General features: G+C 53.9%; 1 protein-coding gene across 7 annotated transcripts; it reads right to left on the bottom strand.

Moving 5' to 3' along the window:
* Window positions 1-121: 121 nt before the first annotated feature.
* On the bottom strand, window positions 122-19,965 carry LSR (lipolysis stimulated lipoprotein receptor). 7 transcript variants are annotated; one of them, XM_017847528.1, is made up of 10 exons: window positions 19,221-19,965; window positions 17,689-18,033; window positions 9,018-9,137; window positions 6,419-6,475; window positions 5,701-5,847; window positions 1,570-1,743; window positions 1,364-1,423; window positions 1,135-1,266; window positions 352-971; window positions 122-262 (listed from the first exon to the last, which is right to left on the bottom strand). In XM_017847528.1, the coding sequence occupies exons 1-10, from the start codon at window positions 19,327-19,329 to the stop codon at window positions 227-229; spliced, it is 1,800 nt and encodes a 599-aa protein (XP_017703017.1). In that variant the 5' UTR covers window positions 19,330-19,965; the 3' UTR covers window positions 122-226. The 7 variants fall into 7 exon arrangements, with proteins under 7 accessions (XP_017703017.1, XP_017703018.1, XP_017703019.1 ...); XM_017847529.1 differs by having other exon boundaries at window positions 1,135-1,263; XM_017847530.1 differs by lacking the exon at window positions 6,419-6,475.
* Window positions 19,966-21,613: the final 1,648 nt, after the last annotated feature.

The following is a 21,613-nucleotide window of genomic DNA, read 5'->3' as shown; positions in this document are numbered from 1 at the left end:
TGGGTCTCTCCTTCCCGGCCCGGGACTCCGACGCCCCCGGGACGTGGGGCTTTACAGACACACACGGGAGCAGTCCCGGTCCCCCGCCCTACGCGGCTGAACAAATGGTTCTCTCCAGAGCTTGTGATTATACGTTTTATTAGACTCGGGAGGGGCATGGCAGGGCTTCATCAGCGTTCCTTCAAATTAAAAAAAAAAATACAAAAGCTACGTAGAAAACGTCAGATCAGACGACTAAACTTTCCCGACTCAGGGCCAAGTTCTGCAAGGGAGAAAGGAAGAAGGGTATGAGCCGCGGGGACCGGCTGGGGGCCCAGGGACGGTCTGGACGCCAGGGAGGGCGGCCCTCACCTTCTTGAGCCTGCGCTCGCGGGACGCCTGCGAGTCGGTCTCCGAGTACGGGGGCGGCGCGGGCGGATAGTAGGCCTCTTCCTCCTTGTAGGGTCTCCTCCTCTCCCCCGACCCCTTCCTCCTCACGGCCTCCTCCAGTAGCCGCCCATCATAGGGGGGGTCCCCGGACCTGGAGCCGTTGTCCCGAGGGTCCCGGGTACGGTGGTAGTGGGACCGGGGGTCGGCAGGGGGGCGCTCCCGAGACCTGATGTCGTCGTAGTGAGGGTCCCGGGAGCGTGGGAAGTCTCTCGAGTCTTGGTCATAGAGGTCGTCCCGGCTGCGGCTCCGTGGGGGCATGTAGGCCCGGCCTCTCCTCCCACCACTACTCGGGGGAGACCTGCTCCCTGACTCGGCAGAGCTTGGCGGGGTGAGGTCGTCCAGGGCGTCCACGGAGCGGGCCCGGGGCCGCCTGGCCCGCCAGCCCCCGCCTGCCTGCTCCCTGGGGGTCTCCGGGTCCCATCCCCTGGGACTCCGGGGGGAGTGGCCACCCCACTCCTCATCCCGGATCGGGGTGAGGGCAGGGCCCCGGGGAGGCCGAGATCGCCAGTCGTCCTCATGGAGGGAGGTGACTTCACTCATGGCTGCAGGGAAGGGGGGTGTCACTGACTACTGGAGGAGCCCGGGTTTGCCCAGGTCCAGGGTTTGCACCAAGAGTCCCTGGGACAGGTATCAGGGAGACATGCTTCCCCCCTCCCCTCCCCGCCGCAAGCTTAAAAGCCCTCAGACCCCAAGGCTCCTGCTCACCCCGCTCCACACGGCCATTGGCGGGGCCAGGTCGAGAAGGGTCGAAATTGGCCAGCTCCTTCTCCATGTAGTACAGGACCCGCATGGAGTCGTCTTGCTGGCTGGCCTGAATCCTGTAGCCACTGCGGACTTCTAAGGACAGAGTGGTGGTGGTCGGTTTGGGAGGATGGATCCTGGCCCAGCCCTCTCCCTTACAGGCACATCCAACTTTGGGATGATGGATTCTCACCAGAGGCCACACTGCTGTCTGTGTCCCGAAGCAGGGGTACGTAGGAACCTTGGCCACCAGCTGGGGGAGAGTGGCTGTCAGTTGCTGCCCACCAGGAGCAGAGCCCCTCCTCAGCTCCCAAGACCCTCTTCCTTCCAGCCGCTGCCCTTCAGTGTCCAGATGCCCAGCACACCCCCACCAGCTCTTCCTGCTTCCCCCAGCCTCACCTGAGCTACTCCTGTCGAGGTCCCCAGGATACCCTCCAGGGTACCCATTGTAGGCAGGGCCCATGGGAATGACAGTTGGTGGGGGTGGGGTCTTGGCGGGAGACAGGTGGGCATAGGTGCTGGGGGCATAGATGCTGGGAACACCTGAGGTGGCTGCTTTGCCGGCGGCATACACTGTGAGGACACAATGAACATGAGAAGGCTGGTGGGGCAGGAGCCAGGTTGCCCCATACCCATTGGGTTTCAGAGGGACCTGGGCCTGGACCTCCTTCCCAAGCCGCCCTCTTCACTGTAGAGCTTCTGTGGGCATCTGAGTCCCTGCTGGTCCTCATTCCATTTCTGCAGCATCCCTGAGGTTGGGGGACACCAGCTTCACGGAGACCCCACTGCACTTCCTGTGTGATTTTTCAGAGGGTGCACACAGGCAGCCCACGGCCCCAGGGTGGCAGGACAATGTTTCATTTAACAGCATGGTGATTTGCCAACGTTTGCCAATCAAAAGGTTTTACCTAAACTTCCAACTCCCCAGCTAACTTCCTGGAAGAAGTGGCCACCCACGGTCTGTGTGTTTACAGGGCAACAAAGCTGCCCCTTTATATAAAGCCCAGGTGCTGGGTCCACCACTGTCCCCACAAGCCAAAATCATGTATCCTCTTAGGCGGCCAAGCCCCTGCTCTAGAAAAAATGAGTCATCTGGGAGACGTGCATCCTGCCCACTTGGTCACCTTCCAGACCGAGATGCAACAGCAGGAGCCTCAGGAGTTAACTTGCCTGCCCTGGCCAAGCAGCAAAGTGTCTCCTCCAGTGTTTATAACTCACGGACTGTACCCATTCCTGCCTGCCCTGCCAGGCAGGGTCTAGGCTTGACAGCTCGAGGTAAGATCCTCCTCCCTAGGGCAAGAGGCTTGCAAAGTTCCTGGGCCCTAGGCAAGTGGCTTCCTCCCTGGGACCCCAACAGGAAAATGGAGGAGAAAGATGGGCCCAGAGAGGGTGCCTCACCTCTGATTTGGTTTGGAAGCAGAAGGCTAAGTGCACAGCCTAGAGGAAGCCCCTTCATTAGCTCAGGCAGCCTGCAACTTCATCAGTAGCAGTGGGACCTGCTGCCTCCTGACAGGTAGGCAGAGGCTGTGGCAGCAGCAGATGTAACAGGGCCTCTGCCAGAGAGTTAGTGGGGCCCCGGGTTGGGGTAACAGGGTCTCCAGGTGGAGGAAATGTTGTGTTGGGACAGGGGAATGTGGCATTGGGACCAGCATTTACAGTCCTGGCCCTAGCTCTGGTCTTGGTGGGTTCACTGCAAACTTGGTTGCAGCCCATCTGTGAAATGGACCTAACACTCACTGCCTGAGCAAAAAGCTGTCGCTGTCAGCTAAACACGACAAGAGGGAGGGGATGGGATGGTCTGCATAAGCCTCCAGGGAGCAGTGGAATTTTTTCAGGAAAGTGATCCTTTGAGGAACCAGGTTGCACACCACTGACTTCAATGACTATAAAATTAGCCAGTGACTTCCTTAAAACCCACAACACCCCATGAAGTGGGGACCTAACAGAAGGAAACAGGACTCAGAGAGGGAAGGCCGCTTCTCTGGGGTCACTCTGTGTGCACCAGGGCTCTGACTGGTGCCCTGGCCCTCGGTCACTACTGAGGCTGATAGTGGCAGTGCCCAGCAGCTGGCAGACGTGGAATATTTTATATAGAGCAGGTCCCATGCTCAGTGGCGTGGACATGAGCTCACCGAATTCCCAGACGCACCCAGAGTGGTGAGCTTTGCCATAAGCCCCATTTCACAGGGGATGACACTGAGCTTTAGGGAGGGAAACTGCTCACTGGGCTTCTGAGCAGGAAGGTGTCAAGCAGGCCTCAGCTCTCCACCTGCCCACGCTTGCAAGGACTGCCAGGTACTTCACTGTTCATGTGTCTTGGACTGTGCAGAAAGGCTGGTCTACCCAGACACCCTCCTGAAGGAAACCAAGGACTGGCAACAGCTGTGGTCCCCGAGGAGGGGAAACGGGACAGCAGTTAGAGGGATGCTGAAGTGGCCATCAGTGCCACTTAGTGTATACACTGTGGCCTGGTGTCCCGAGGCTGATGGCTGTGACCACGTCTATCAGCTCCTCTGTGAAAGTGTCCCGTTGGGATATTCACAAACATTCACAGAAGAGAGGCAGGAGCAAGTCTTTTTCAATTGCACATGTCTGACTCCTCTCATAGAGTTAGGTCTCTCTCTCTCTCTTCTGTCTTCTCTTACCTTCCCCTGCTTGGTTTGCTTACTTCCCCTTTAGCTCTAGTCCCACAGCCAGTCCCAGCTCTCCACAGTACCCATGCTGGTGTGCTAGATATGACCCTAGACATAGTAACTGGGTAAAATGTGCAGCATTCCTGTGGATGTTTTTAAAAATTTGCTTAACTTTGGCCAGGCACAGTGGCTCATGCCTGTAATCGTAGCACTTTGGGAAGCCAAGGTGGGGGGCGGGGCACGGATTGCCTGAGGTCAGGAGTTCGAGACCAGCCTGGCCAACATGGCGAAACCCTGTCTCTACTGAAAATACAAAAATTAGTCAGGCGTGGTGGCAGGTGCTACATCCCAGCTACTCAGGAGGCTGAGGCAGGAGAATAGCTTAAACCCAGGGGGCGGAGGTTGCAGTGAGCCGAGATCGCGCCACTTCAGTCCAACCTGGGCGACAGAGTGAATATGTCTCCAAAAAATTGCTTAAGTTTAAGGCCAAGTGTGGTAGCTCATGCCTGTAATCCCATCACTTTGGGAGCCTGAAGCAGGATCACTTGAGGTCAAGAGTTTAAGACCAGCCTGGGCAACATAGCAAGACCCTGTCTCTACAAATTTTAAAAAATTGGCTAGCATGATGGCACATGCCAGTAATCCCAGCACTTTGGGGAGGCTGACTTGGGAGGATCACCTGAGGCCAAGAGTTTGAGATCAGGCTGGGCAACATACTGAGATCCCTGTCTCTACAAAAAACAACAATCAAAAAATTAGCTGGGCATGGTGGTGTGTATCTACAGTCCCAGCTGCTCCAGAGGCTGAGGCAGGAGGATTGCTTGAACCCAGGAGTTCGAGGCTGCGGTGAGCTATGATCGCACTACTGCACTGCCTGGATGACAGTGAGACCCTTTCCCTCTAAATAAAAAAATTTTTTTGCTTAAATCATGTAGTGTTGCCGGGCACGGTGGCTCAAGCCTGTAATCCCAGCACTTTGGGAGGCCGAGATGGGCAGATCATGAGGTCAGGAGATCGAGACCATCCTGGCTAACATGGTGAAACCCCGTCTCTACTAAAAATACAAAAACTAGCCGGGCGAAGTGGCGGGCGCCTGTAGTCCCAGCTACTTGGGAGGCTGAGGCAGGAGAATGGCGTAAACCCGGGAGGCGGAGCTGGCAGTGAGCTGAGATCCGGCCACTGCACTCCAGCCCCGGCGACAGAGTGAGACTCTGCCTCAAAAAAAAAAAAAAATCATGTAGTGTTGTAAACCTGCGCTTTGCGTTTCTTACCTTATATTCATTTAAATTTTCATTTTTTTTTTTTTTTTTTTTGAGACGTCTCACGTCTGTCGCCCAGGCTGGAATGCCGAGTGGCGTGATCTCAGCTCACTGCACCCTCCATTCCTGGTTCAAAGTGATTCTCATGCCTCAGTCTCCTGAGTAGCTGGGATTACAGGCGAACACCACCATGCCCAGCTAATTTTTGTATTTTTAGTAGAGAACGGGGTTTTACCATGTTGGCCAGGCTGATCTGGAACTCCTGACCTCAAGTGATCCGCTCGTCTTGGCCTCCCAAAGTGCTGGGATTACAGGCGTAATCACTGGGCCTGGCCAAGATTTGGTTTTTTAAGAGGGCTTTACTTTCATGTGAATAGTATCTTGTACTGTTGAACATTTTTACCATGTGTATGGATTATACTTACAAAAGAAAAAACATACATAAAAAGAAACTGAAAGTTGGAGGAAGTAAATGACAATCTAAAGCAGCAGACCCTCCTCAGCCTACTTTCTCCCCACTCGCTAAATTCACACCCTCCAGACCAATGCCACTATCCTGGGGGTAGGTGGATGGCCAACTTCTTCCCTCAGACTCAGGATGTTGCCTGAACCAGGGTGGCCATGAGCAGAGCACTTACGGGCCTCAGGGCAGCAGCACTTGTCTGGGCAGCAGGGGCACCTGACGTAGCAGCAGCAAGTGTGTGGGCAGCACTGGCACCAGCAGATGCCCAGGAGGAGGAAGACGAGGAAGGCAGCCAGGCACACCACAACCACGAAGAGCCAGTCTGCAAAGAGAGAACAGGCCCTGAGCCCGGAGGCTTGGGAAAGAACAGGGCACAGCAGGGGCACACGGTGCAGAGCCAGCACTGAGGTCGGCGACTATTTGCAAAGCTCACCAAAGAACCTGCAGCCCTGGCTGGATTTTTTGTGCCAGAGGCTGGGCACGGCACACTCCCCATTCTACCATCCCGGCCAGTCCCCAATTAGGGCCCTCCCCCAGGTGCAAATACACAAGGCAGAAAATGAGGCAGCCTGCCCAGAGAGACAGACTGCAGCCCCCAGACCAAAGAGAGCCAGCTGCCCAGATGCCATGCCCTCAAGAGCACTGCAGGTGCCAGTCACAGAGCCCCGGCCTGCACCCCGGCTCTCCTCAGCCCAGCCCAGCTCAGCCCAGCCCAGCCCAGGCCAGGCCCAGCGCCAGGCCACTAGATGCCTCGGAGCCACAGTCAGGCCAGGTTAGTGAGGGGTCCACAGTGAGCAGGGTTTAGTGGGGAATGGGATACTAACTAGAGTCAGAAGCAGTAGGTGATGTATGGGAGCTCCTGAGAAGCCCAACTCAGGATCCACCCCCCGTACCTTCCATGGGCCCCGCCTGAAAACCAGGTAAGAGCTCAGCCACCCCTGAGGTCCTCCCTGGAGGGACAAAAGAGAAATAGATTATGCTGGCCAGAGCCAGCCCAGGCTGCGCCGCCCCCGAAAGCCCAGTTCCAGGCTGGCCAAGTGGAAGGTGTGCCCTGAAGTGGGGAGGGGCTGAGGACTGAAGCCCTAGCACATGGCTCCTACCCTCTACCCGCCCACATGTGGGTGTTCATAGGTAAGAAACTCCCATTGCATAATCCACCTATGTCTCATGCCACGAGGGCTCCAACACAAATCCCAGGGGGTTCTGAGGGCTCTACCTCAGCTTGAACACCCTAAGTTTTCCTCATTCATAGGTTTTAGCACCCCAAAGGGCTCCAACCACGGTGATAGGGATGTCCTGTTCCAGCAGGCACAGTGCCCTAGGGCCCACGAGATAAAGAGACAGGATCTCAGCTCTGTCGCCCAGTCTGGAGTGCAGGGGTGCGATCATGGCTCACTGCAGCCTCAACCTCCTGGGCTCAGGCGATCCTCCCACCTCAGCCTCCGGAATAAGTAGCTAGGGCTACAGGCACGTGCCACCACACCTGGCTGAAATGGTTTAATTTTACTTTACAAATCTGAAAAAAAAAAACACTGAATATGTAGTATTAAACTGTCTTTGTGAGAACATAATCACAAATTTTGTTTTTAAAACAGGAAGGGACCCATTGAAGCAAAAATGCCCACATATGAAAGTAATATGCAGTCCTAGTTCTGGGACCCACAGGGTCTCCATCTCTACTCAGGCACTATCACATTCACGCATCTATGACCAGGTTCTTATCTTCCTGCGAGTGCCCCCTGGAGCTCTGAGCCCCACCAGCATTGTGTCTGAGGGGCCTCCACAGGCCCAGTTCTGCACCCATGAAGCCCTCCCCAGAGCTCATGCACTTGGCACCGTAGGCCCTCGCAACAGGACAGAGGCATGTCAGTCACGGCTCTCAAAGCACGGTCCTGTCCACAAGGCCAGAAGAAGTATTTTTAGAATAACACTAAGATGTTAGTTGCCTTTTTCACTTGTTCTCCCATGAATGTCCAGTGGAGTTTCCCAGGCTCCCTGAAGTCATCATCGCCCTGATGCCTAATGGACTATATGCTTGTGTGTGTTTTTCTTGAGCCAGGGTCTCTGTCACCCATGTTAGAGTGCAGTAGCATAATCACGGCTCACTGCAGCCTTGACCTCCTGGGCACAAGCGATACTCCTGCCTCAGCCTCCCAAGAAGCTGGGCCCATAGGTGCATGCCACCATGCCTGGTTAATTTTAAAATTTTTTGTAGAGTCAGGGTCTTGCCATGTTGCCCAGTCTTGCTTGTGTATCTTGGGCTTGAAAAATTTCCCCATTTTAATTCCTAATATATTAAGCAACATATAGACATAAAACCCACAGGAACAAACAAAAGCCCTTGGAGACCCTCGATAATTTTTTAGAGTGTAAACAGACCCGGAGACTAAATTTTGGGAACTGTTGATGCAAATGGTGCATTTTACCAAAGAACACGAAGAGGTTCCTGGGTCACTGGTGCACGTGTTCCGTCCCCCACACATGAACTCTGTCTTGCAGCCCAAGTACTCCCCAGTCACGTGCTCACTCACACGTGAAGATGGCAGTGTACAGCCCAGCGGCGTCACTCCTGCAGAGCACACGCCACACGAGACTCCATGTGTTGGCTTACAGCAGGGCACCTGGCGGATGGCAACATCCCCCTAACACATGGAGGGAGGCCTCCCAGCCACACAGACACCCTGCCCTGCCCCTGGGTGTCTGGAATCGGCTTCGTTTCAGCTGCACTCACATACTCTCTGTGTGTGCCATGCAGCGCCATCCCAGCAGGGCACACGGCAAAGCCACTGTGCTTTAGCGAGGGACTCAGGTGAGATGAGGCCTTGGGGATGTAGCAGGAGGTGGATCAATTTTGCACACCATCAACTGTCCTCATTCACTGCCCATGGACTCTGACCATGTCTGGATTTTTTTTTTTTTTTTTTTGGGACGGAGTCTCACTCTGTCGCCCAGGCTCGAGTGCAGTGGCGTGATCTTGGCTCACTGCAACCTCTGCCTCCCGGGTTCAAGCAATCCTCATGCCTCAGCCTTCTGAGTAACTGGGATTACAGGCATGTGCACCACCACGCCTGGCTTTTATGTTTTTTGTGGAGACAAGATTTTGCCATGTTGGCCAGGCTGTTCTCGAACTCCTAGCCTCAAGTGATCCGCCCGCCTCCGCCTCCCAAAGTGCTGGGATTACAAGCATAAACTACTGCACCCGGACCCCAAGTCTGGATTTTTTTTTAAATGAGGATTTGAAGAGGCAGAGTCGCCAATTCTCTCCACTCTTAGTTTGGCTTGGCTGATTGGAGGCACCATGGGCCAGTGGTCCCTGCCTGGGGTGCAGGGCACAGGGGGGCCTAAGTGACTGGCAGAGCCTGGGGGAGAGCAGAGCAGGCGACAGAGCCCAGAGGGTAAGCTGGAGGGCAGAGGGCGGACACAGGGGAGGACAGACAAAACAGAAGCGGACAAAAGGAAGGGCCATGCCTCCCCCTTCCCAGGCCCACTCACCAAGGACGATGAGCTCTGCGTAGGCCTCATTGTTCCCCTCGAGGTCCTGGGCTGAGACCACAGAGCAGTAATACACACCGCTGTCCCCCCAAGCTGTCTGGTCAAAGGTCAGGTCAGCATCTGGGTCAGGATGAAAAGGCTTCCGTGAGGGCACCTTAGAGGCCAGGGCACCGAACCCCACAAGGGCCAGAGCCCCCTTCCCAGCACATCCAGGAGGAAGCAAGCAGTGGGCTGGGCAGGCTGAAGATGATCAAATGCATATGCAAAGATTCCTACCAGCGGCACGCAGCCTTTTACGCCCCGTTCTAAACACCTGGGCTACTACAAGAAGTCTATGAGGCAGGGCCATTATCACTCCTGTTTTGTGGATGACATATCGGGTCTGGAAAAGCTGCACAGCTCTTCAGTGTAGAGCAGTAATGGTGCCCTCAGAGCCTGAGGTTGTTTTTTTTCTTTCTTTCGAGACAGGGTCTCACTCTGTGGCCCTGGCTGGAGTGCAGTGATGTAATTATAGCTCACTGCGGCTTCAACCTCCTGGACTCAAGCAATCCTCCCACCTCAGTCTCCTGAGTAGTTGGGACTACAGGCACACTCCACCACACCCAGATCTCTTTTTTTGTTTGAATCAGAGTTTCGCTTTTGCTGCCCAGGCTGGCGTGCGATGGCGCGATCCAATCTTGGCTCACTGCAATCTCTGCCTCCCAGATTCAAGCGATTTTCCTGTGTCAGCCTCCCATGTAGCTGGGATTACAGGCACCTGCCACCATGCCTGGCTAATTTTTGCATTTTTAGTACAGATGGGGTTTCGCCATGTTGACCAAGCTGGTTTCGAACTCCTGACCTCAGGTGATCCACCCGCCTCGCCTCCCAAAGTGCTGGGATTACAGGCGTGAGCCACCACACCCAGCAGTCTGTGCTTCTCAACTTACAGCCATCTCTGAACCACCTCTCAGATCCAAAGTCTGAACTCCCCTGATGTGAACTGCCACCCACAGGGCCTAGTATAGACCCCAGGGATGGGTGTGGAAATAAACAGTCCAGATTCTAGGTACCAGGAGATGCCCAAGCACCCATAAGGAGTGGGTGTGTCTGTGTGGGGGGGAGAGACTTACCCTCCCAGGGCCTTGGTCCCTCCCCCTCCCCTTCCATTCCCACATTCCAGGTCAGGCCCAGGGCTTGGGGACGCTCATGTCTGAAGCAGCTGCAGACAAGGAACCTGTTAACTCTGCCACCCATCAAAGTGTTTTGGCACATCCTGTTTCCTCTCTGCTCCTCAGGCCCTAATTAGTTAAATACCTTCAGCCTTTCACCAGGGTGGGACGCGGGCACCTACCAGGCAACTCCGCCTTAGGCCAGTGGGGAGAGAAGTACGCTACACTGGGCATCTCAGATAGGAAACGCCCTCAGCTTCCCGGCCTCTTTCCTGCCAGCCTGACCTGCCTGCCACCTTCCCAAGGACATGCTGCCCTTCTGCACGACAGCTCTGTGATGACAGCAACCACGCGTGCCAGTCCACAGCACCTGGCACCCCCAGGAATGAAATAACCCTTGCCTTCTTCCTTCTTCACAAGGAAGGCCTTATGTCTACAGAAAAATTCTGCTTGCAACAGTGTCTCGCTACAGCATTCCAGACGCCTTCCCTAAGGTCCCACGGTCCCCAAGGCCCTTGACACAACATGGTCTCTAGCTACCATGCCAGCCTCACCCCTGCCATCGCCTTGGCTCTAGATTCGCACTGTTCCCCAATGGGCTGGGCTTCTCCCACGGCTCCCCCAACCAACTGGTGAAGTCTATCTCCCAGCTTAGGGGCCGACCATCCCTTGCCTGGTGAAAATGTGGGCTCCACGAGGCACAGCCCTGTCTGTCTGTCACTGCTGGGTCCCCAGTGCCTGACACTATACCTGGCCAGAAGTAGAAAGGAACACCCTCTTGGCCGGACACGGTGGCTTACACCTGTAATCCCAACGCTTTGGGAGGCTGAGACAGGTGGATCACTTGAGGTCAGGAGTTCCAGACCAGCCTGGCCAACATGGTAAAACCCTATCTCTACCAAAATGTAAAAAATTAGCCAGGCATGGTGGCACGTGCCTGTAGTCCCAGCTACTCAGGAGGCTGAGGCAGGAGAATCACTTGAACCCAGNCAGCTTAGGGGCCGACCATCCCTTGCCTGGTGAAAATGTGGGCTCCACGAGGCACAGCCCTGTCTGTCTGTCACTGCTGGGTCCCCAGTGCCTGACACTATACCTGGCCAGAAGTAGAAAGGAACACCCTCTTGGCCGGACACGGTGGCTTACACCTGTAATCCCAACGCTTTGGGAGGCTGAGACAGGTGGATCACTTGAGGTCAGGAGTTCCAGACCAGCCTGGCCAACATGGTAAAACCCTATCTCTACCAAAAATGTAAAAAATTAGCCAGGCATGGTGGCACGTGCCTGTAGTCCCAGCTACTCAGGAGGCTGAGGCAGGAGAATCACTTGAACCCAGGAGGCGGAGGTTGCAGTGAGCCGAGATCGCACCACTGCACTCCAGCCTGGGCAACAGAGCGAGACTCCATTGCAAAAAAAAAAAAAAAAAAAAAAAAAGAAAGGCCATGAACCCCCTCTCCCGTCATGCTAAAGTCCCTTAGATTTTGTCATCTGTCCTGTCATTCTGGGCACATGGCTGGATTCAAAGACACATTTCATTCATTCATTCATTCATTCATTCATTCATTCTTCAACAATAATTACTGAGTGCCACCTACGCTCTAGGCAGTATTTGAGACACCTCGTATACCAAAGCAACAGTTCTCAAACTGCAGCCTCTAGACCCTGGGGTTCCCCAAGATATTTTCAGGAGAGACTGAGGTCAAAATTATTTTCCCAACAATACTAACTGGAGTTTTACAGAGGCTACGTGACATAGGATAGACATCACAGCAGACTGAAGCAGCTTTGAGAAGCCAGGCTCTTGTATCCAGCCTGGCTTCAGAGACTTGCAAAACAATAAAACCATGCCACCTTCTCATTCACAATATTTTGTCTGGTTTCAGAAAATGATTGTTTTTCATAAAAATTATTTTATTTATGTTAATCTATAATGAGTTGTCATTTAAACTATTTTGTAAACTTTTCTGTCTGCTACCTTTGAAAACAAACTCTTTGAGTTCTTCTTCTTCTTCTTCTTATTATTATTATTTGGGATGGGAGTCTCGTTCTGTTGCTCAGGCTGGAGTGCAGTGGCGCGACCTTGGCTCACTGCAGCCTCCGCCTCCTGCGTTCAAGCGATTGTCCTGCCTCAGCCTCTTGAGTAGCTGGGATTATAGGCGCCTGCCACCCTAACTGGCTAATTTTTATATTTTTAGTAGAGACAGAGCTTTCACTATGTTGGCCAGGCTGATATGGAACTCCTGACCTCAAGTGATCTGCCCGCCTGGGCCTCCCAAAGTGCTGGGATTCCAGGCATGAGCCACTTCTCTAGGCCTGAGCTCTTAATTAACCTCAAGATCAAGAGTGTAAAGAGGCCTAAGCCCAGAACCTTTGAGTTATAAATCCTTGCCCTTGTCCTTCTAGAGCTCAGATTCTAACTGGAAAAAAAAGACAAATAAAAAATGTAACTATGTCACATATCAGACAAAGATAAGCTGTATGGAGAAAACGAATCAGGGACAGCAGACAGAGTGCGCCAGGCGTGGAGTGGGGGCTGTGCCATTTTAAACAAGGAGGCCAGCGAGGCTTCCGGATATGGTGACCTTCAGAGCAGATGTGAAGGGATTGAGGACACGACTTCCCCTAATGATCAGGCATCTAAGCCACTGTCAAGTGATCCACCTGCCTCGGCCTCCCAAAGTGCTGGGATTTTACAGGCGTGAGCCCCTGCCCTGTGAGCTCTTACTATGTGCTGGGCCCCTCTGCACACATTCTTTCATTGAATCCTCATATAATTCTAAACTAGGTTCTCCTAAATCCTCCAGGTTTGCCACAATGCCCTCTTCGTCCATCATTTTTCCACCTGTATCTTTTCTGAGAGGGCCTAGCTTTGTCGCCCAGGCCGGAGTGCAGTGGTGCGATCATGGGTCACTGCAGCCTCGAACTCCTGGGCTCAAGCAATCTTCCCATCTCCAGAGTAGCTGGAATTACCAGGGTGCACCATCATGCCCCGCTAATTTTTTTTTTGTAGTGTCTGGGTCTCACTGTGTTGCCCAGGCTGTTCTCCCAACTCCTGTCCTCAAGCAGTCCTCCTGCTTCAGCCTCCCAAAGTGCTGGGATTATAGGCATGAGCCACCAGTGTCTTCAAATCAGACCCTGACTATGCCTCTCCAACAACAGAGCTCAAGAGCTGGTCCCTGCTGTAAGCAAAAGAGGTGGACAGGAACCCCCTGCCATGGCGAACGGATCATATAGGCCAGGGGTTGAAATCTGGCATCTCATAGGCCAAGGCTGGACCTCACTGTGTTTTATTTGACCTGTCTGACGTTTTCAAAACCCACAAAAAATATAGTTTTCCGGCTTTTTTTGATCCATCCTAAGGCCTGGGCGTACCTTCTTCCTGCAGGGCGTACCCTGTTCCTGGTCCTGGGCTGGCCCTGATCTCACCCGGGCTAAGCATTGCTTTCATTGTTTTAGGTTAGGGAAGAAGATGCCAGGTCTCCAGTGGGAACAGCAGCCAGGCCTCCTCCACATCTCCAATCTCTAGTTCCTTCTTTATACACTGCAAAGGTGACCTTCATGATTTCAGAGGTCCCATGGGCTCTCTGCTGCAGTGCAGCTGGAACTGGGGGCACTTGGACCCTAAGGAGCCTGAGGTGTTGGAACAGGGCCTCCTGTCCAGATGCTGGTCTATTACCCAAAGCATGAAAGGATGAAGCAGGGCAGGAGCCACCTGACCTGAGGGACGCCTGGAGTGGACAGCCTCCTAGTTCACCCAGGACTATTTTCACTTTTGAAACCAGGATAGGCCAGGGATGGTGGCTCACATCTGTAATCCCAGAACTTTGGGGGGCCGAGGCAGGCCGATCACCTGACGTCAGGAGTTTGAGACCAGCCTGGCTAACATGGCGAAGTCCCGTCTCTACCAAAAAGATACAAAAATTAGCCAGGTGTGGTGGTGTGCACCTGTAATCCCAGCTACTCGGGAGGCTGAGGCAGGAGAATCACTTGAACCTGGGAGGCAGAGGTTGCAGTGAGCTGAGATCACACCACTGCACTCCAGCCTAGGCGACAGAAAAAAAACAAAACAAAACAAAACAAAAAAAGCAGCACAGTGGGTGACCCTAGGAACACCACGGGGAGTCCACTTTTCCCCATCCTCAAAGCTGAAATGGAGGAAGCTCCTACGGCTACGGGTTTTCCTGAAAGGACACACACACAATGGATGTTTACGCTCAGGGCCTTGATCAAACACCGGCCCAGGTGGGGGTGGTTTGAAAGACCCAGGCCTGTGAGGCCCCTGGCGCATGCAGGGCCCCTTTCCCCAGACAGAGCCTGGGGGGTCATCCTGGACTTTTGTGCCCAGCAGAGGAAGCACCCTCAGTATTTGGCTTGTCCTGGCAGGAGCTGAGCAGTCATGCCCAGTCCAGGCAGGCACAATCCCTGGGTTAGAGAGGAGGGGGCCTAAGAAGCTCTGTGACCTCAGTAACAGTAGGATGCTCATGGCTGAGCGGCCCACAGAAATCCAGGGCAAGCAAGCCTGGTGCCTCCTCTGAAACAGAACTGACACAGGCTCAGCCCCTGGAACCCTGCTTCCCATCGATCCTCTAGCAGAATGTGCTCCAGTTCCTGGCTTATTGGGGTCTGCAAAGGGATGCTCCCTTCCCCCTTCTGCCCCATGCCCAACTTTAAATTCTTGTTTAAGACCGTGAACACACACTAAGACATGAGGTAGATGAGCCCTCATCCCTGGCACCCTGCCCCTCCCCTTCCTCTCTGCCTTCTAGGTTCTGTAGGGCCCAGGCCCAGGCCCTCCTCAAATCATATTCATAGCCCAAGCCATTCCATGTAGCACATCACCCAGTGCTTTTTTTTTTTTTTTTGCGATGGAGTCTCACTCTGTTGTCCAGGCTGGAGTGCAGTGGCGCAATCTTGGTTTACCGCAACCTCCGCCTCCCAGGTTCAAGCGATTCTCCTGCCTCAGCCTCCGGAGTAGCTGGGATTACAGGTACCCACCACCACTCCCGGCTAATTTTTGTATTTTTGGTAGAGACGGGATTTCACCATGTTGGCCAGGATGGTCTCGATCTCCTGACCTCAGGTGATCGATCCACCCACCTCAGCCTCCCAAAGTGCTGGGATTACAGGTGTGAGCCACCACGCCCAGCCTATTTTCTTTTCATTTCAAAACAGGGTCTCACTCTGTCACCCAGGCTGGAATTCAGTGGCCCAATCACAACTCACTGAAGCCTTGACCTCTCAGGCCCAAGCATTTCTCCCACCCCAGCCTCCTGAGCAGCTGGGACCACAGGCACATGCCACCATGCCCAGCTAATTTTTAAAATTTTTGCAGACATGGGGTCTCATGTTGTTGTCCAGGCTGGTCTCAAACTCCTAGGCTCAAGTGAGCCTCCTGCCTTGGCCTCCAAAGTGTGAAATTTACAGGCATAAGCCAACGTACCCAGCCTGGTGTTATCTTCTTTGCAGCACTTAGTACTCTCTGAAATTCTTATACCTTGAGATGGAGTATTTTTTTTTTGTTTGAGACAGAGTCTCGCTCTGTCACCCAGGCTGGAGTACAGTGGTGCGATCTCGGCTCACTGCAACCTCTGCCTCCTGGGTTCAAGTGATTCTCATGCCTCAGCCTTCTGAGTAGCTGGAATTACAGGCATGTGCCACCATGCCTGGCTAGTCTTTGCATTTTTAGTAGAGACGGGGTTTTACCATGTTGGCCAGACTGGTCTGGAACTCCTGACCTTAGGTAATCCACCTGCCTTGGCCTCCCAAAGTGCTGAGATTACAGACGTGAGCCACCGTGCCCAGACCTTGAAATTCTCATACTCTTTCTTTATCTGCTTATTTACTGCCAGTCTCACCCCACCAGAAGGTCATCTCCTTGAGGACAGAAACCAGCCATTCCAATCACCTCTATCCCCAGCACCAATGACACATAGTAGATGCTTGATACATACCAAATGAATGAATGAACGACTGTCCTTTACTTAGTCCCAACAGGCACATCCTATCAGGAGGCAGCATTACAGTTAAGAACAAGGGTTCTCAGGGCTGCCTGGGTTCAAATCCCAGCTCTAGACTTTGACTTCCTATGCGCCCATTTGAACAAGGTAACCTCTCTGTGCCTCAGCTGTCAGAAGGGTAGAGGAGAGGACTCAATGGGAGAATGTGTGTGCAGTTTCTGGCACGTCGTAGGCTGTCTCCATTAAGATCTCTTGCCCCTGCAGTTCACTCCTGCCACCTCCTCTGAGTCCTCTGTGGACCACCCTAGGCAAGCAAAGGGACTAGGAACTTGGCCACTAGACCCGAAGTGGCCGAGTTAGAATCCCAGCCCCTTTACCAGCGATGTGATACTAGGCAAGTCACTTTCTCTCTCTGGGCCTCTGTAAGATGACAATAATAGAATCTATCCAAATACTATGTGGTCTGAGTTAATCCCTGGGAACCTGGATGGGAGCTTAGCACACAGTAGACCTTTTATAAGTTGTTACTTAGATAAATTTTACTTCTCACTGCTCGTGTTATTAATATGATTATAGAACAAACCCTGGCCTCCTGTCTCCATTACCTAGTTTTCTTTATCTTCAAGCACTTGAGAGTGTGTGTTGTGTTTGTCTCTCTCACTGCAATGTGGGCTCCACGAGGGAAGTGGTTTGATGATTTTTTTTTTTTGTTTTTGAGACAGAGTCTGGCTCTGTCGCCCAGGCTGGAGTGCAGTGGTCAGATCTCGGCTCACTGCAAGCTCCGCCTCCTGGGTTTACGCCATTCTCCTGCCTCAGCCTCCCAAGTAGCTGGGACTACAGGCGCCCGCCACCACGCCCGGCTAGTTTTTTTGTATTTTTTAGTAGAGACGGGGTTTCACCGTGTTAGCCAGGATGGTCTCGATCTCCTGACCTCGTGATCCGCCCATCTCGGCCTCCCAAAGTGCTGGGATTACAGGCTTCAGCCACCGCGGCCCGGCCTGATGATTTTGTTAACAGCTGTATTCCCAGGGCCCAGAACAGCACCTGGTATATGACAGGTACTCAAAAAATCTTCGTTATTAAATTAAGGAATGGAAGGATTAGCAGAAGGAAGAATAGTAGAATAGAATTGCTCCCTTTAGGCTGGGTATGGTGTCTCCCAGCACTCTGGGAGGCTAAGGCGGGCAGTTCATTTGAGGTCAGGAGTTTGAGACTAGCCTGGCCAACATGGTAAAACCCCATCTCTACTAAAAATATAAAAATTAGCTGGGCATGGTGGTACATGCCTGGAGTCCCAGTTACTTGGGAGGCTGAGGCAGGAGAATTGCTTGAACCTGGGAGGTGGAGGTTGCAGTGAGCCGAGATTGCACCACTGCACTCCAGCTTGGAAGCCTGGAGTCCAGAGCAAGACTCCATTTCAAAAAAAAAAAAAATTGTTCCCTTCATTGGTCCTTTCAGACACTGGCACTCAAGAGCTTTCAGATGGGGACTCCAGGTCCAGTACAAGGATGCCAGCCCCACCACCCGGGCAAGCCCAGCCTCATCCCCCTGCCCCGCCCAACATACTTCCGGTGATGGTAATCCTCCGACCCTGGTAGTAATCTCCTAGGGTCACAGCGTTGCCCTGCTTGGTGGCCACGACCCTGACGGTGCGCACGCTGTCCTGGCACTCGACGTAGGGGTTGTAGCCTGGGTTCCCGGCTGCCAGCTGGGCATTGAGCTGGTTGTCGACGCTGGTTGGGGAGAAGGCATCAGCGATGCGGTCCCGGCAGAAAGACTTGTACTTCCAGATGACGATGGGTTGCGTGGGGGTCGAGGTCATCTGGTAGGTACAGGGTAGGGTCACGGGCTGGAAGAGGATCACCACGTGGTAGGGGTCGGACACGGTCACCTGGATGGCCCTGGCAGGGGCTGAGGGCAAGAGGAGAGAAGCAGGGGTTACTGTGAGCTCAGGGAGGTGTTTCAACAGGAATGCCCCGTCACCAGCTTGACACTTGCAAATGTGTGGCTTACAGAGTGCCTGGCACACATTGTTCCTTAATCGCCAGGACCAGTGAGGTAGGCAGGATAATCATGCCCATTTTATAGACCCGTGGGGCTGAAGTGGCAGGTGCACGGTGACACAGCCAGTTTCCTTGGACTCGCCCGCCATCCCTCTTCCCAGCCTGTGGCCTCTGAATCACACCAGTCTCCTCTTCCCTTTGTCATTCACCCACAGCAAGGGGCCTCTGTGTGGCCTGGGCAGGCAAGCCCAAATGGCCATGTCAATGCCCCCAGCGCCCAAGGCCTCACTTCAAAACCGACTACCAAGGATTCCAGGTTATCTGGGGTCTTTTGAATTTGGAGGGAAAACCGCAGAATTGTTTGCCTGAACTGCTTTGCCATGGAGGGACTAAAGCCCCCACAATATCTCCATCAGCCTCCCACCACCTCACCCTACTCTAAAGTCATTTCAAATGACTTCACCAAAAGTGTCTGCTGAAAGACCTCATCACTACCTAAACATCCTATCCAGGTGAAAGCCTGCCAGCAGAAGTCAGTTTCAAGTCCGTAAGTCCACCCCACCAGACTCTTATGCACGTATAATCCGGAGCCCGAGGGAGGTGGGTGGGGTGCGGGGGATGGGGAGTCCCTAGTCCCACACCCACCTGAGGCCTGGGCATTGTTCCTTCGTCTCTATCCCTCTAGGAAGCGTCTGATCCAGCCCTCCCGTACCCCCTCCCCGTTACTCCAACACTTAGAAATCCCCGGGTGCGCCCAAGCCCCATCCCTGCTTTTCTTTTCCTGGTGATCGGGCGGTCCTCCACTCCCTCCCCACAAAGAGTTCCATTCTCCCTGCCGCTCCGGGTCTTACCGTCCAGGGAGTTTCACTTCCTGCTATCTCCCAGATAAGGGCGGGGGGAGCGCTCCCCGGCACATATGGGGAATTCCTCTCCGGCACGCAAGAGATCGCCCAAGACCCAGGGGATCGTAAGGACCCAGCCTCTGAGACCTCCCGCTCCCCACGCCCTAGGCGCCCCCGCCGCCTCCAACTCCATCCATCCCCCTCTACGGTGCCCTCCGCCGTTCCGCAGCGTCAGGGACCCCGTGCCCCGTACCTGTGCACCAGATGCTAAGCAGAAGCCACACGAAGACTACCGCGTCCCGGCCTGGGGCGGCCGGGTGGGAGCCCAGCCCTCTTGAGAGCCCGCCGGCCAACAGCGCCATCGCGGCCGTCTGGGCGCGTCCGGCCTGCGCGTCCCTTCCAAAGTATCTTAGGGGGCGCGGCGCGCACCAAGGCCAGGAGGGGTGCACGCTCCTCCCATTCCCACTTCCGTTTCTTGTCCCTACAACAAGTCCATCCTGCTGCGTTCTATAAGTTTTAATGAACGTAAACGACGTGGACAAAGGGCACGCTTTCAGATATGGGGGAGAAAGGTGCTTAACCCGCCGCGGTTTTCCGAGGCACACTCCACCCGCTGCGCACTCCGGTGGAATGGTTCGGCCCAGGTACACAAGGATGGGAGTCGAGGGCTGGGCTTGGGGTGAGTGGTGGGGAGGGGTTCCTCTGCCTCCCTCCCCGGAAGTGGGCTGACCCAGGTGCGCTCCGGCCCCCAGGGCCCGAACCAAGTGACTGGCCCGCTGGGAGGGCGCCTGCGGACCACAGGTCCCGTCCGGCCCCCATCTGCTCCGGCCAAACTAAGTGCACCGAGATCCACGAAACCGTGACCCACTTGGAGCGATTCACCTGTTGAGATAGGGCGGATCCTGCAGCGCACCTGTTCCCTCCCTACCCACACCCCTCTCCCCGGCGGGCGATGGACCCGCCTAGGTGCGCCCTGCCGGGAGGAGCGAGTCTAAGCAAAGTCCTGGTGGGGAGAGGCTTGTCGGTGGCGCCTGACTTATCCACTTCCACTGGGGTTCGTTCGGACCGGGTGGAGGGGGTTGCTTCAGGCCCCTTGTGTCTCCCAGTTAGGTGACCTGAGGAACCCTCTGAAGTCCCCGGAAGGGAAGCTCTGCCCCCTCAGGGATGCCCGAGGGGAATCAGGCCCGGGAAAAGTTGAAATTCCACTTCGGAAGTTTTCGCCACCTCCCCCACCCGTTCTTGTGGTTCGGCCCCTGGGCATCCCTAGCCCCAGGTCAGCCCTCCGGAAATTCTGGCTCTTAAAGGGGCCGAGCGAAGGCGCTGGGCCTGGGACCGGTTTCCGCGTAGGAATTCCCGGGACTAGCCACCTGCAACCGAGGGCCGGGGCGCGGCGCGGCGATCAGCCTGCGCACCGCTGGGCGCGACTCTGCTGTCTCCAGGTGGCGGCGAGGGGAAGCGCATCCTGGGGGAACCCTGGGCGCTTCCTCGCGTTAGACTCCCCTAAGTTGCCAACTGGTCACTGGCTGGTTTCGGTACCCATGCGTGCTTTGTTTTACTGCCCCTGTTAACACTCAAGCCAGTTGACGTCCACCTGCTCACAACCCTCCTGTGGCTCCTCCTCACTCTCAGCAGAAACTGACCTTCCCTCTCTTATCTCACCTCCTCCCACTCTCTCTGGCTTACTCAGCTTCATAACACCCTAGCCTCCTCGCTGTTTCCAAATATGCTTCTCACAGTCCTCAGAGCCATCGCCCGTGCTACTCCCTCTGCCAGAACACCCTTCCCGCAGATGTCCACATGAACTTCCTCCTCCTGTAGGACACTTTTGCAGTGATACCTTCCCTGGCCACTTTTTATAAAATTTCAACCCGTTCACGTTCATTCATCATTTTTAAAAATGTTTTATGATAAAATATGCAAACTATAATATTTATCGTTTTAACCATTTTAAGTGTAAAATCCAATGGCATTAAGTACATTCACAATGTCGTGTACCAGTCACCACTCTTTATCCCCGAAACTGTTTCATCACCCCCAACATAAACTCTGTGCCCATTAAACAATAACTCCACATTACCCGCTACCCTTGCCCCTAGTAACTTCTATTCTACTTTACTTATCAAATTGCCCATTCTAGGTGCCTCATATAAGTGGAATCGTCTAACATTTGTCCTGTGTCTAGTTTACTGCACAAAGAATAATGTTTTCAAGGTCCATCCATGTTGTAGTATGTCAAAGTCATGTAGCATGCAGTAAGATCAAAATTTCTTTTTACGGCGGACTAGTGTACCATTGTATGTATATGCTACGTTTTATTTATCCATTCATTTGTGGATGGACATAGGTTGTTCCTACCTTTTGACTATTGTAAATGGTGCAGCTGTGAACACTGGTGTACAAATATCTGCTTTCATTTCTTTTGAATATATGCCTAGGAATGGAATTGCTAGGTGACTTGGTAGTTCTATTTTTAACCTTTTGAGGAACTGCCAAACTGTTTTCCCCAGTGGCTGCACTATTTTACATTCCCACCAGCAATGCATGGAGGATTCCAATTTCTCCACATCCCTACCAAAACTTATTATCCATTTTCTTGATTATAGCCATCCTGGTTAGTGTGTGAAGTGGCATCTTATTGTGGTTGTA

The sequence above is a fragment of the Rhinopithecus bieti genome, unplaced genomic scaffold (genome assembly GCF_001698545.2).
Source record: "Rhinopithecus bieti isolate Rb0 unplaced genomic scaffold, ASM169854v2 scaffold_28066, whole genome shotgun sequence".
NCBI classification, from domain to species: domain Eukaryota; kingdom Metazoa; phylum Chordata; class Mammalia; order Primates; family Cercopithecidae; genus Rhinopithecus; species Rhinopithecus bieti.
This window is presented reverse-complemented; position numbering and strand designations above follow the sequence as displayed.

Excerpts from the sequence above, each read along its gene's own strand:
- LSR (XM_017847528.1), bottom strand. The coding sequence starts at position 19,329 with ATGGCGCTGTTGGCCGGCGGGCTCTCAAGAGGGCTGGGCTCCCACCCG. Across the intron at positions 9,138-17,688 it reads GAGGATTACCATCACCGGAA|ATGCTGACCTGACCTTTGAC; the intron begins GTATGTTGGGCG and ends ATCCTGACCCAG. Across the intron at positions 263-351 it reads GCGAGCGCAGGCTCAAGAAG|AACTTGGCCCTGAGTCGGGA; the intron begins GTGAGGGCCGCC and ends TCTCCCTTGCAG.